The sequence below is a fragment of the Geotrypetes seraphini genome, chromosome 8, assembly GCF_902459505.1.
Source record: "Geotrypetes seraphini chromosome 8, aGeoSer1.1, whole genome shotgun sequence".
Classification (NCBI taxonomy): domain Eukaryota; kingdom Metazoa; phylum Chordata; class Amphibia; order Gymnophiona; family Dermophiidae; genus Geotrypetes; species Geotrypetes seraphini.
Window position 1 is genome coordinate 27,288,368 of NC_047091.1, and position 15,004 is coordinate 27,303,371.

The following is a 15,004-nucleotide window of genomic DNA, read 5'->3' on the forward strand; positions in this document are numbered from 1 at the left end:
GTGAATATGTGGAATAACTTTCAAGTTTCATGACTCCACATCATTCCCTTCTTTGTTGGGCTGACAACTTTTCAGCACCCCTCATAATTCACTCTGGTTTTCATGCTCCTATTTCCTCTTTCAGATTGTTTATGACCAAAATTGCACATCATGAGATCATGTATCCTAGTCCTCTAGCACTAAATCTAGGGTTCTCACACAAACACATATTTTACATATATAATTTATATTAGGGATGCATATTTAAAGCATTTTTTTTAAATGTTTAAATTATTTTTATTATTCCAGCAGGATACAAGTCAGGAAATAACATTTTCAACAATATAATCAGTTCCCCTCCCATCCCCCCCTCCCCAAGAATCCATGGCCAGTCCAACAGCTGAGAGTGGGAATAAAATCTTAAAGATTCAAAAGTCTACTGCGAGCACGCGGTGTGAGGTCCTGCCAGAAGTGCTCCCACACCTGACAAAATTTGCAACCCGGGCCAAGAGTCAAGTCTCCCACCATGCGTTTCTCCAGTGTTGCGTGCACTATCATTAGGGATCTCCATTGTGCATATGACGGGGGATCACGGAAGAGCCAGTTGGTGAGGATGGCTTTTTTCCCATCAAAAGGGCTCTGGAGATAAATGCTGACATTCCCCTGGGTTTGGGCGTTTAAAGCATTTTTAACATGATTATCACGTTAATATTTCAATGCACATTAACATGTTGTTTTCTTCCCAAAATAATTTTTATGATTTCTTTAAGAAAGTGTAGTACCAAACAAACCAACACATGTATTGTATAACAGCAATAGCATATGAACATAAGAATAGCCATAGTGGGTCAGACCAATGGTCCATCAAGATCAGTAGCCCATTCTCACAATGGCCAATTCAGGTCAAAAACCCATATGAATAACAGCAGTTGTACAAATCCTACAGTCAAAGGTATAACAGTACCCCAAATTCCCTATTACAGACTCTCAAGCCTCCCCCATAACCTGAATGCATGATATACATGCTCAACTAACAACATTAGCAGGGTGGAATAGAGCCGGGTAAACTAATATCACTAAGGCACATCAGTGAGTGGTTGTAGCAGCCAACGACAATGCCCACTGTTCATATGTGTCCCAGATTTTGCAAAATCCCAACACTTTATTGTGGCGAAGGGCTGTGAGCTTAGACATTAGGTGTAATTAAGCCAACCTACTCTGAACCCAGGTTAACCTGGGCCTTCTTCCAGTGATGCGCTATCACCAAACATGCCGCTGCAAATACATAAGTAGCAAAGTGAGACTCTGGTGCTGTAAACCCAGGTAGAGGAGCATTCAAAAGACAACAGTCAAGCATTTCCCTATCTGTCCCGGTGGGCTCACAATCTGTCTAATGTCCCTGGAGCAGTGAAGGATTAAGTGACTTGCCCAGGGTCACAAGGATGAGTGCAGGGTTTGAACCCACAACCTCGGGGTGCTGAGGCTGTAGCTCTAACCACTACACCATACTCTCCTCTTCACCCAGAGCTGTCCCACCTTCTGCCAGTAAGAATGCATCACCAGGCAGGATCACCACACATAGTCAAAGTCATCTTGGAAGCAACAATGCTGTCAACAGAGCCCAGGACCAGCCGGGATGGCGACACCAGGAAATATTTCTTCACCGAGAGAGTGGTTGATCCTTCGAACGAGCTCCCGGTGCAGGTGATCGAGGCAAACAGCATGCAGGAATTTAAGAGCAAATGGGATGCCCATGTGGGATCCCTTAGAGGATTAAGCCAAGGGAACCTGTCACCAGGAGTGGGATCCCTAGGATAGTAGAATTAGGGGTGGGTCAATAGAGTGGGCAGACCTGATGGGCTATGGCCCTTATCTGCCGTCATCTTCTATGTTTCTATATAATACCAGATATAATAAATCTTATGTCAATTTTCAATCAAGTAAAAGCCTTTAAATAAACATTTATAGATAAATCCCCATTATCTCTGCTGATACCCTCTCCCCAATAAACTTTGCCATCACTTCTTGTAGGGGTCTACTGGGGCTTGTCTCACTAAAAAGGCCTGGTATAAATACACCCTTTGCCAATATTAAAATGAAAGTCTTATTCTAATAATGTTTCTGCTAGCGTAAGAGCCCAGAACCCCTTGGATGTTAGGAAAGTACGTAATAATAGGAATCTCTAGTTATAAGGCCATACTCCTCCTGCAGAGAGTCCGATCAAACCTGCCCCAGAGTTCACACTCCCGCCCGCACCTATTGGCAACTAATTGGGTTTTCCCTACTGGCAAGGAATCCCAGCATTCTACAAACAGGAGTTTGCAAAAAGTAAAGCCGGTCAGGAAACATCTGCATTCAAAGGGAGTACCAGGCCCCGAAAATAAAGGCTGCCGCCCCAAAGGGCTAGCTGAGCGTGTAATCACCTGCTTCTTCAGTGGGGAGGCTGAGCCCAAAGTTACCGCCCCTCCAGAACCGTACCACGCACAGATGCTCCAAAAGCAGCAAACTTGCGCATATTTTACATGAATCCACACCAGGAGACCCTGAGGACTCCATCCCAGCAGTTTTCCTTACAAAAATTCAAAATTTGAAGAAGCAGGGAAAAGTTGGGAGGAAAAAAAAAAAAATCCAAGATGGCCGCCAGAATAAATTTGTGCCAAAAAACACTAAAATGAATGGTCTTCCCAAAATTTTAAAAAAAAATCTGAAATGAGTAAAATTCAGGTGCAGGAACCCTAGAAACCCCCCCAAACCCCTTGAAATTCGCTTTTGAAAATCGTTGATAGAGCCCGTCAACTCCTCTCACTTACTCTACTAGACACAGACGCTGTACCTGCTTTCTAGACTCAGAATTCACTGTCACACTGCTGGGAAAGCTGCTAACAAGTTGAATCTTCGGGCTGTCAGTCAGACCCCTGTCTGACTATGCCTCCATCCCAGCAGACCACCGACTGTGCACCCAGATGGGCGGAGGTGCAAAATGCAGTCTGCACGCTGTGGAACACTGCTGAGTCCCCCTAAGTGTGCCAAACAGTCTGCAGCTGAGCCCCCCACTTAACAGGGAGCGAGGACAGGTCAGGGACAGCCCTGAGCTACAAAGAAGACTAGCAGACTGGCTAACAAGTGCCCTGAAGGGATCGGCCTGCCAGCTACAGACCAAAGTCTGTGAATTCTCAAGCAGGCAGCTATTAAAAGTGCTTGACACGTGAAAGAACCGCGAAAGGCAATGTACCGAATTAAAAATAATAAATTTGGGAGAGCAGAACTCTAACACCTGCAGCCATGCAGAAGAGAAAGACTGTGGGTGGAGCTAAGCTGGTCTGTGAAGTACCCTAGAGGCAGAGTGGAAAACCTGGAATAGTTCTCATCTGCAGTCCATGTGAGTAAGGTGAAATAACCCTATGGTCTAGAACAGGGGTGTCCAACCTTTTGGCTTCCCTGGGCCGCATTGGCCGAAAAAAATGTTTCTGGGGCCGCGCAAACACTGCAGCAAGACAGAGGAGGGAGCTGGCAAAACGGTAAACACCCGGAAGCAGCAGAGGCTGGGCCACACAAAATACTTCACGGGGCTGCAGGTGACACCCCTGGTCTAGAATGTCACACCTATTGCACTGGAATAGGAGTTTGCAAAAAGCCAGTCAGGAAACATCTGCATTCAAAGAGAGTACCAAGTGAACAATGTGACTTCCAAAAAAAAGGGTTGGCTTGGTTACAGTGTGCTCTCAACTCTCGTATGGGGGCCCATGGGATTTTCCATAAAGACAAATATGTTATAAAATACTGTGAAATGTGAAGCCATGGGCTATCTATAAAAGTAGTCTATCGTACTCTCTCTTGTAACAGGGCTACTTTATAATAGGGCTGGAAATCAGGGACTGCCATCCCTCCCTTCAGTTCAGGTTGATAGATCTTTTAACTCTCGGGGTTTCCTTTTCCAAATGTAGGAAAAGACCTTTCTATTGAGAAACCAAAAGAAAGGCCAAGGAAGGGGGATAGGAAAGGCCATAAACAAATAAAGTAACTTGGTAACAATAATATCTTAACTGCTGCTATATAAACCCACCTATCCAGTTCTGTAAATGAGCAGCGTAGTTGCCGGGGGAAATTTGCTTTATATAGCCGAGAATGATCTGCCTTCAAATAAACTCCCAGATATTTTAGCGATTGTGTTGCCTACTTGAAAGAAAAACGCGACTTAATCTGAGTGACATCCTGAGGAGGTAAGTTATTATTAAGCAATTCTGATTTCACCTGGAGGAAAAGTCCATAGACTTCTACTTAGATAGACTTGGGGGAAGCCACTGCTTGCCCTGAATCCTGCTTCTATTTGGGTGTCTGCCAGGTACTTGTGGCCACTGCTGGAAACAGAAAAACTGGGCTAGTTGATGGGCCATTGATCTGATCCACTATGGCTATTCTTATGTTCTTAGTATTTTTGAAAGATGTAGAAATCTTTCTGCTGGAAACCCAGCCAACACCATGAACTCATTTTTTAAAAGTCAAACGAATGATCATTAATAAACCGAGTCAGGCTGCAAAATGCTGCACCGAGTTATCGAGCCCTCCACAAGCTTCCTCAGGACAAGTTATTTGCCAAATTTGAGATGCCCGACTATCCAAATTCAAGTACGGTAGTCCATTCAATGTTTGAACAGTTCTACACTATTCTAATTATTCAAGAGACAAAGCCCTTAACATCACTTTGTTTTTGTATTTCACGATTCTGGTTATTCTTATTTATGAGAACAGATAAAGAAGTGGGGAAGGGACCAATGTGTGGACAAATACGTTCACTGTATTTTGAATATTAAATTTCAGTTAAAAATTGTACAAATATTCACATGAATAAAACAGAGCGTGGAAGGCATGTAAAGTCCCTTGTAACAAAACATATACTTAACCCCAACACGGTCCGTTTTTCGGTTATTAAAAGTAGCCCAGTAGATGGCGCCAATTATCAAGAAATTAAGCACAACTGAGATTACTTGCAGGGAGTCTAACAAGGTTCCAGCCGCCTGACTTAAAACGCTGGGTAAACAGAAGCAATCATAGAAAGACGCTGCGATAAAACTGGAATTTATTACACTTTTTATACCACACGCAAAATCAAAGTGGTATATGTGAAAGAGAAGAAAAAGACTCATCCTCACAAAAGTATCCAAAGTATCAAAAACCAAAACATTGCCATAAACATATCATGGTTTCATATAGCAAGAAAATGAACTGGTGTGTATACTATTTTTTTTCTAAAACTAGACCAATAAGACTTGTGGAAAAACATGTTTAATGGAGACATAATACTTATTTTGAAAAATTGATTGCTACTGATTGAATGGTTTGGAGAACAAACATAACACACACACAAATAAATGCACTTTTTTTCTTCAGGAAAAGAAAGTGAAACAAAGGATATCAGAGCTGTCGCCTTATTCCTAAAGTCTGCAACTGTATAATTAGTAACCAACGGATCCACAAAACTGATCATATGATGTCTGCATAGACGCTCCTCTTCAGCGTTGACCTTATTGGTGATGATATCTAAACCTTTGTAAACCTGAAACAAGAAAGTACAAGCACAAAACAATTATTTTGTCAAACATAAGACAATATATAAAACAGAATTGGCCTAAAGTCAGTAAGGGGCAGGTATATTATACCTGGCTACTTCTAAATAAGCGTACAGAGGGCACTCTGTAGGAGCAAGAGTTCCTTTATAGAATACTAGCAGAAGAAGATATCAATGAGCCATAGTTGGTACAAATGCAACAAAGAGATACATAGTTAAGTGGAAGCCCTGCCCATGTTCCTGCAGCCTTGCAAAAAATGGCATTTGCAGAGTAAGTGTACAGATACATGCTTAAATCCTATTCCTCACCCCCAAATTCCATATACAGCGCCTAAACAGCACCATTAGCAATTTTAACTTCTCACAATTGTGTTAACTGGCACAACTTGGAAAGCGAAATTCTATAAAAAGTATGTGCCAGTTGCAGCGCACAACTTTGAAAAGGGGGCGTGGCTAGGGACAGACAGGGGGTGTTCCTAAAAGTTATGTGCATTGTTATAGAATAGGCTTGGTGCAGGCATTTAGGCCTGGTTTTAGCCAGCCTAAATTATGTGATGCACGCAGGGCTAACCCCAATTAATTCTATAAAAGGGAGGTGAACCTTGTAGAAACACGCTAAGTGCCATTCTAGTCGGCACTATATTAAGAATCAGGTCCATAATGTTTAAATTATCGCAAACATCTAGGCTATAGAATTGTTTATAGCCACAAATTTTCCATACCTAAAGTGTTATTTAATGGAGAAGTTTTCCATACCCCCAAAATGTTAAAAGTACAGTGCTGCTATGCCTTTCAGTTCTATAGAAATGATAAGTAGTAGCTTAGGATACATAGCACAGTTACTTACCGTAACAGGTGTTATCCAGGGACAGCAGGCATATATTCTCACATGTGGGTGACGTCATCTACGGAGCCCCGATGCGGAAGCATTTTCAAGCAAACTTGATTGAAGATTTAAGTTTGCTCTGCTGCTCCACGCAAGCGTGCCTTCCTGCTCCACTAGGGGGCGCATCCCCTCGTGGTCTCCAGTTCACTTAACTAGCAAAGAAGCCAACCTCGGGGAGGTGGGCGGGTTGTGAGAATATATGCCTGCTGTCCCTGGATAACACCTGTTACGGTAAGTAACTGTGCTTTATCCCAGGACAAGCAGGCATGATATTCTCACATATGGGTGACCTCTAAGCTAACTAAAAAGGGATGGAGGGAAGTTGGCAATTTAAGCAAATAGATTTCGCAATACCGATTGGCCGAACCGGCCATCGCTTCTGGACAGTGAGTCCAGACAGTAGTGGGAGGTGAAAGTATGAACCGAAGACCACGTGGCAGCCTTGCAGATTTCCTCAATAGGTGTGGACCTAAGGAACGCTACGGAGGCTGCCATCGCTCGGACCTTGTGTCCCGTTACTCGACCATGCAGCGCGAGACCAGCCTGAGCGTAGCAAAAGGTGATGCAATCGGCCAACCAGTTGGACAAGGTGCGCTTGGAAACTGGGTGGCCTAACCGGTTTGGGTCGAAGGACAAAAACAATTGTGGGACTTTCCGGTGTGGTTGAGTGCGCTGGAGGTAAAAGGCCAACGCTCTCTTGCAGTCAAGAGTGTGAAGCGCCACCTCTCCGGGGTGAGAGTGGGGCTTAGGAAAAAACATGGGCAAGATGATGGACTAATTGAGGTGAAAATCAGACACTACTTTAGGCAAGAACTTTGGATGTGTGCGGAGTACCACCTTGTCATGGTGGAAAACAGTGAAGGGTGGGTCCGCTACCAGAGCCTGTAGCTCACTAACTCGCCGGGCGGAAGTGAGTGCAAGCAGGAAAATCACCTTCCACGTGAGGAATTTAGGATGGCATTTGTCTAGGGGCTCAAATGGAGGTTTCATTAGTTGAGCCAGAACCACGTTAAGGTCCCAAACCACCGGAGGGGGTTTGAGAGGAGGGTGGACATTCAGAAGACTCTTCATGAAGCGAGAGACTAAGGGGTGGAGCGAGAGGGCTTTTCCTTCCAGGGGCTGATGAAAGGCCGCAATCACACTGAGATGTACTCGAATGGAGTTGGTCTTTAGGCCGGAGTGAGATAATTGAAGTAAACAGTCAAGGACCAGAGGGACGGGGACCGACACCGGGTCCTGGCTGTGAGAGGAGCACCAGGCTGAGAATCTGGTTCACTTTTGAGCATAGCAGGTTCTCGTCGAGGTCTTTCTAGAGGCCTCCAATATCTCCTTGACTGATTGAGACACGGGGAGAGAAGTCAGGGGGAAAGAAACCAAGCACTCAGATGAAGAGATTGAAGATTGTTGTCTGGAGGAATGGCCCAAAAGTTGAGAGAGTATCCTGATGAGATCACGCCAAGGACCCATGCGTCCGACGTGACTTGTTCCCAGCGAGGGTAAAAGACTTTGAGGCGACCCCCGATGGGAAGGAGGCCTGGGACTATGGCGGAGGGGGCCCGCCCCCTTCCGCGTATCCCGTCAAAAGGACAGGGATGGTTTGGTAGTCGCAGGCAGTTGGGACTTGGGCAGGGCCCGATGGTGGGCTTGCGGACGCCTGGGCGGAGGCCGCGAGAAGGCAGGAGTGGATTTTTGTGGGTAGAGGCGCGGAGGGGCCCTGAACGGCCTGGACGCGGGCGGTTTAGGCTTTTGCCGCACGAGGGAGGCAAACGAGCGTTCGTGTTCGGAGAGGCGTTTTGTAGCCGCCTCGATAGTGTCATCAAACAGTTCTTTACCCACGCAGGGGAGGTTAGCCAACCGGTCCTGTAAGTTGGGGTCCATGTCGACCAGGCGCTGCCAAGCTAGGCGGCGCATGGCGATAGCAAAGGCTGCCTCTCTGGAGGAGAGTTCGAAGCCATCGTAGGCCGCGTGGAATAGATGGAGGCGTAGGTTGGAGAGGGACTCTGAAAGCAGGTTAAACGCTCCTTGGCGGGACGCCGGTAAGTCAGTCTCAAAGGCTCTCAGTAGTCCAATGAGGTGTTTGAGGTAGGATGTGAAGGTGAAAGTGTAGCTTTGCACCCTAGAGGCCATCATCGCATTTTGATATAGTCTCCTGCCGAACTTGTCTAGGGTTTGGCCTTCTCGGCCTGGGGGGACCGCCGCTGAGACCCTGGAGGGGTGAGCCTTTTTCAAGGAGGATTCTACTAACAGCGACTGGTGGGAGAGCTGCGGTTGTTCAAATCCCGGGAAGGGTACTGTACGGTACTTGGCCTCCATTTTGGAGGGTACTGCTGTGACCATATAGGGGGTCTCCAGGTTCCTGAAGAAAGCCTGTTGGAGTACCGGGTTAGGCGGTAAGCGAAGGGACTCTCTGGGCAGTGATGGCATATCCAGCTCCGCTAGGTACTCCTTAGAGTATCTGGAGTCGGACTGGAGGTCCAAGTCCAAAGCGTGGCCCATGTCCTGGACAAAGCGAGAGAAGGATGTTCCCGAGGCCCCGTGCGGGGTCAGTGAACGAGACCTCCGTCGGGTGGAGAAGGATGGGGAGGCTTCCCTCGAGTATCGAGGCTCCTGCTCCGATCCACGCTCCGAGACCGGGGAAGCACTGTGAAAGTGTTCCGGGGTCATGGATCTCCGACGTCTTGAGGAGCCCCTCGGAGACGATGCCGGGGTTCGGGGTACCGATCAATGTCGAATCGGTGACCTCGACCCGGACTCCCTCGGTGAAAGCCTGAAACCTCGGATCGGAGCCCCGGTCTGAGGGGGAGTTTGGAGGATGCGCGGGTTGGAGAGTGATAGCTCCGCCACCCTCAGCGGTCCCGTACGAGGTGTAGGTGAACGGCCTCATAGAGTGGGGGAACCCTGGGCCTTCTTGGAGGTACGGCGGTTCGAGGTTTCTGTCGTTTTAGCACGACGTTTTGCCCCGCGGCGGTCTGTGGAGGGAGAGCGCCTCGGGTGTCTCGGCAAGGAGTCCGGGGAGGATGGGATGCGGCGAAGCTTGCGCGCTTTTCCCCGAGGTGGCTCGACGCGAGGCTCAGGCTGGTCTGGCACATGCGGGGTCAAGGCCGAGGCCGGTTGTAGATGGGCCATTGCAGCGGACAGCTCCGATGAGATCATCGCTTGGAGTAGGTCCTGGAAAACGGGCACGGACAGCATCGAGGGCATGTCCACTGCCTCGGTGCGCTCCACCGGGGGCGACCTCGTATCACAGTATTCCCGTGTGGTGGAGGCACGGCCCGAAGGCTTGGAGGGCTTCGCCGGGGCTGTAAGCATGGGACTTCCGCCATGCGTCGCCGGTGTCCCCGAGGCTGGCTTCTTCGCTGTTACGGGACCTGAAGAGGGGACTTACCCGGAGCCGAGGCTTTCTGTTGTCCCGAGGACTTCGGATTCGAGTCTCGAGGCGATGCCGAGGTATTCGGGGCCGAGGTCAAGGCCGGGGCCGACCTCGAGGCCGAGGTAGAGGGTTGGTTGGCGGCGAAGAGATCCGCCATGTGGGCTTTTCTTCGGCGGAGGGCCCGGTTCTGGAAAGTAGCACACTGGGGGCAGGAGTCGGTTGGATGAGCAGCCCCCAGGCAGAGGATGCACCGGCGATGCGGGTCTGTGATGGAAAGAAGCCGCTCGCACCGGGTGCACTTTTTAAAGCCGGTCAAAGGCCGGGACATAGAATCGAAACTGGCCGCGGCTCGAGTAGCCACGCGGCCACGGGGACCCGGAAGCCTCCGGTCGGTCAAAAACGAAGCAGGAACAAGTTGAAACAAGAAAAAATTTGCGCACAGCGACTTAATCGAGAAAAATAAGAAAAAATTGCGGTGCTAGAAGGCAGTTGGGGCAGAGCCTGAAAAAACACGACTTCTAGGCTCAGCGGAAAATTTTGAACTGGAGACCACAAGGGGATGCGCCCCCTAGTGGAGCAGGAAGGCACGCATGCGTGGAGCAGCAGAGCAAACTTAAATCTTCAATCAAGTTTGCTTGAAAATGCTTCCGCATCGGGGCTCCGTAGATGACATCACCCACATGTGAGAATATCATGCCTGCTTGTCCTGGGATAATAGCATATATGCAACATGCAAATCACATAGAGAAGAGATGTGTCTTTAAACATTTAGAAATTTCCTTATTAAGACAATTATCTTAAAAAGGTCATGATTCCATATACTGTATTCTGAAAAATGTAAATATTCTGCAGGTATCTTTAAAGCCAGTGATTCTAGAACTAGGGACGTGCACAGTGGGGCAAAGGAGAATAAAATGTTTGGTTTGATATTTTCACTGCGATATAATGTACTGCAATTTTAAATAAAATTTTAAAAGCTTGAGAGCCCTTGTTTTATGCACACACACACAATATACACACAGAAAATGACAGTCTGCTCATTCATATCATCCACTATCCCTTCCTCCCTTTAAGAGATCCCGCTTAGGTTTTAGGTGGGATATAAGTTTGTTAAATAAATGCCTGATCCATGTTTTCTAGAATTCAGATAGTCCACATCTCCACCAGGTCGTTGTTCTACACATCCACCAATTGTCTGTAAACAAGCAATTCCTTAGAATATGTCCAAGTCTATCCCCTTTTTAAAGTCAAGGTATTTTTACTGAAAATCTTTTGTATATAGATAAACAGTGGAGTAAAGGAAACAAGAAAGGAGCATGGATCCATTATACAATACCTAAGAAGTCAGAAAGGAAGGACATCCCCTTTTAACTTCATCTTAGGCCCTCTCATTGCAGAGCTTCGAGTTTCCTTTCAGTTGAAAAACTTGCATCCTATGCATTTATGCTGGCTGAACCACATCTCCTCTCCCTTTCCTTTCCTACAATGTAGACCAGTGGTTCCCAAACCTGTCCTGGGGGACCTCTAGCCAGTCAGGTTTTCAAGATATCCCTAATGAATATGTATGAGAGAGATTTGCCTACCTGTCACTTCCATTATATGCAAATCTCTCTTATGCATATTCATTAGGGATATCTTGAAAACCTGACTGGCTGGGGGTCCCCCATGACAGGTTTGGGAACCACTGATGTAGACACACTGAGGTCTATCAGTGACTCTATGAGGAACAATCATTTATCTACCTCAGTAGGAAAGAAAAGTTTTCAAACAATTTTTATTTTTCAATACAGTCCCCTGATAGCTCCATACACTTCATCCACTTTTTCTAAAATGACTTTAACTCCTTTGAATTGAATTCTTCTGTTTAACCTTCAAACCAGGATGTCAGAGCTTCCTTGATACCTTCATCACTTGAAAACTGCCGTCCAGAGATTTCTTCAAAACTCTGAACAGAAAATAATCTCAGGAAGGAGGAGGGCTGCTGATGTACCCGCAAAGGAGAGGGGTTTGCTTGGGCTGCTGTAGGGAAGGGTGACAGTTACTGGATCTGGTCGGGTGCTGGGCCCATTTGGTGGGTGGAGTGGAGCTGGAGGGAAGGGAGAGGTGCCACACCCACTCCTGGGCACTGAAGGGAGGGGATAGAGGTGTTGGACCTATGGGAAGGGGGGAGAGGTGCAGGACCTGCAAGGAAGGGGGAGAGGTGCAGGACCTGCAAGTTGGAAGAAAGAAAAGGAAAGTGAAAGAGAAAAGCTGAACCAAGGGGTTGAAGGAAGAGTGAATGAAATATTGAACACAGTGGAGGGAGGGAAGAAAGAGGGAGTATGAGAGACACATTGGTGTAAAAGAGTAAGAGGGAAGATTGTGGGCATGGATAGGAGCAAAGGAACAGGGACAAAAAGGGGAATGCTGCATGGGGGTGGTATATGGACACAGAGGGTATACGACACAGAAAGAAGATAGCTAGACATGGGGAAGAATAAGAATACAGAAGGAAGATGCTGGACAGGGGGAGATATAGAGCAGTGATACTGTACACAGGGGGAGGGGAGTCATAGAATGGAGAGATGATGACGGGAAATACTAGAAAGGGACAAAAAGGAGACAGAGAAGGGAGACACTGAACATGAGGAACAATACATACATAGAGATAGAAGATGGATGGTGAGCATAGAGAAAGAAGAAATGTCAAATGGTCAGGAGACCCTGGCAAGTGAGTTAAGAGAAGACAAAAGAAAACAGAGACCAGTGCCTGAGACCAACAAGAATAAAATGATGAGACAATAAAAGGTAGAAAAATAATTTTATTTTCTACTTTGTGATTAGAATATATCAGATTTGAAATACGTATCCTGCTAGAGCTGGTGCTAGACATAACTGGGGACGGGACTGCAAAGCCTAAGCTGTGCGTCTTTAGTTTCCAGCTGGCTTAGGGCTCTCTCTGACCAGGGGGTAGCACCCTAGTTGCACTCCCCTAACACTATTCCTGCCACGTGTGACTGAAATATTCCATTAGCTTGATTTTTCTACGTAGCATTCTGTAATAATTTGACCAGTTTTCTCGATAGAGGGGATATTTGTGAGGGAGAGGGGAGAAAGGAGTTGTGTTGATCCTTGCTCTGTAATTTATAAAATGATTATTGTACAGAATATTGTTTCTTTTTATACTTTAATAAAAATAAGTTCAGTATAAAATCAAATATTTGAGGCTTGTGCGTTGGGAGCAGATGGTTTGTAGGGATAGGGTGGGAACCGAGCTCATGGGGGCACATTTTTCCCTGCATCATTTTCTACTCTCTACCCCACTTAAACTGCTTGCTCCAAAATTTTATTTTGTAGGATGGGTCAGACTCATTATAAACTGAAGTCATGCGTTCATAGATCTCCTTTGGCTTTTTCCCTTCTTTTGTGAGAAATTTTATCCCTGAATGGTGCTCCCTTTCCCTGAAACCTGCTATAATTTGTCCACCCCATTTTACTGCAAACTAGTTCTCTCAGGCCTCCGGTGTACCCATCTGTCACCTCATCAATCCGTTCAAAATTCTGCTGTAAGACTAATATTCTGTGAGAGCCACTATTCTCACATTACCCCTCTCCTCAAGTCACTTAATTGGCTTCCCATCCATTTCCGAATATTGTTTAAATTGCTCTTGCTGACTTACAAGTCCCACAATATCACTCCTCACTTTAGCTCCCTCTTTGTTCCCCCCCCCCACCCCGTGATCTCCGCTCATCGGGCAAGCCCCTCTTATCTGTACCCTTCTCTTCCACTGCCAGCTCCAGACTCCGTCCCTTCTTTCTTGCTGCACCGTATGCCTGGAATGCCTGAGTCAATACGTTGTGCTCCCCCCCCTGTGATCTCCGCTCATCAGGCAAGCCCCTCTTATCTGTACCCGTCTCTTCCACTGCCAACTCCAGATTCTGTCCCTTCTTTCTTGCTGCACCGTATGCCTGGAATAGGCTGCCCGAGTCAATACATCATGCTCCCCCCCCCCTTGTGATCTCCGCTCATCGGGCAAGCCCTTCTTATCTGTACCCTTCTCTTCCACTGCCAACTCCAGACTCCGTCCCTTCTTTCTGCTGCACCGTATGCCTGGAACAGGCTGCCCGAGTCAATACGTCATGCTCGCTCCCCCCCCCTGTGATCTCCGCTCATCGGGCAAGCCCCTCTTATCTGTACCCTTCTCTTCCACTGCCAACTCCAGACTCCGTCCCTTCTTTCTTGCTGCACCGTATGCCTGGAACAGGCTGCCCGAGTCAATACATCATGCTCCCCCCCTTGTGATCTCCGCTCATCGGGCAAGCCCCTCTTATCTGTATCCTTCTCTTCCACTGCCAACTCCAGACTCAGTCCCTTCTTTCTTGCTGCACCGTATGCCTGGAATAGGCTGCCCGAGTCAATACATCATGCTCCCCCCCCCCCCTTGTGATCTCCGCTCATCGGGCAAGCCCCTCTTATCTGTACCCTTCTCTTCCACTGCCAATTCCAGACTCTGTCCCTTCTTTCTTGCTGCACCTTATGTCTGGAACAGGCTGCCTGAGTCAATACGTCGTGCGCAGTCCCTAAATCCCAGCTAAAAACTCCCCAACCCTGAGATGTCCTGTCTAAATTAGATTGTAAGCTCTTCTGAGCAGGGACTTTCTGCGCTCTAGAAATAATAAATCCCAACTCCTAACAGCTTTTCGGCCCTGAAAGGCTCCGGAGGGCCGAGGCCGCCCTACCTGCATGGAGTCGGCACTGACGATCTCCCCGCCGAGCCGCTGCCCCAGCTGCGCGGCCAGCTGCGATTTGCCGGTGCCGGTGGCTCCGAGGATCACAACGAGAGGAAGCGAGCGGCGGAGGCCAACCGACACGAGCTGCGCAGCCGCCATCGGGCCGGAGCGGGAAGACGACAGGAAGCGGAAACGGCCGTCTCCGGGGAGGCGAAAGGTCGTTTCCTTGGTAACACACGCGGAGACGAGGCTGCTGCCGAGGGATGACGTCACAGCTGAGGACGCCGAGCGACTGGTTACCAAGGTCTCTGAGCATGCGTAGTAGGTTCCCGTCTGAATCTAGCCATTCAACCAAGGGGTGGTTCTTGTCTCCTGTTCTCCATGGACAAGTCAAGCAGGATAGGCAACAGCCGCACAGCCTGCAAATCCTGACTAGGAGGCAGGTTAGAACTGGAAACATTTGGTCAACACAATGATGTTGCACAAGTACTCT

General features: G+C 47.6%; 1 protein-coding gene across 2 annotated transcripts in view; it reads right to left on the reverse strand.

The window, feature by feature from the left end:
- TRIT1 (tRNA isopentenyltransferase 1) overlaps positions 1–14,728 on the reverse strand; it is a 64,650-nt gene extending 49,922 nt beyond the window's left edge. The window contains exons 1-2 of one of the 2 annotated variants that reach the window (XM_033954402.1): positions 14,521–14,724; positions 5,393–5,533 (exon numbers count right to left, since the gene is read on the reverse strand). In XM_033954402.1, coding sequence (XP_033810293.1) covers positions 5,393–5,533; positions 14,521–14,670 — 291 coding nt within the window. In that variant the 5' untranslated portion in view covers positions 14,671–14,724. Of the gene's footprint in view, positions 1–5,392; positions 5,534–14,520 lie in introns of both variants that reach the window. The other variant, XM_033954404.1, reaches the window with a different exon arrangement.
- Positions 14,729–15,004: the final 276 nt, after the last annotated feature.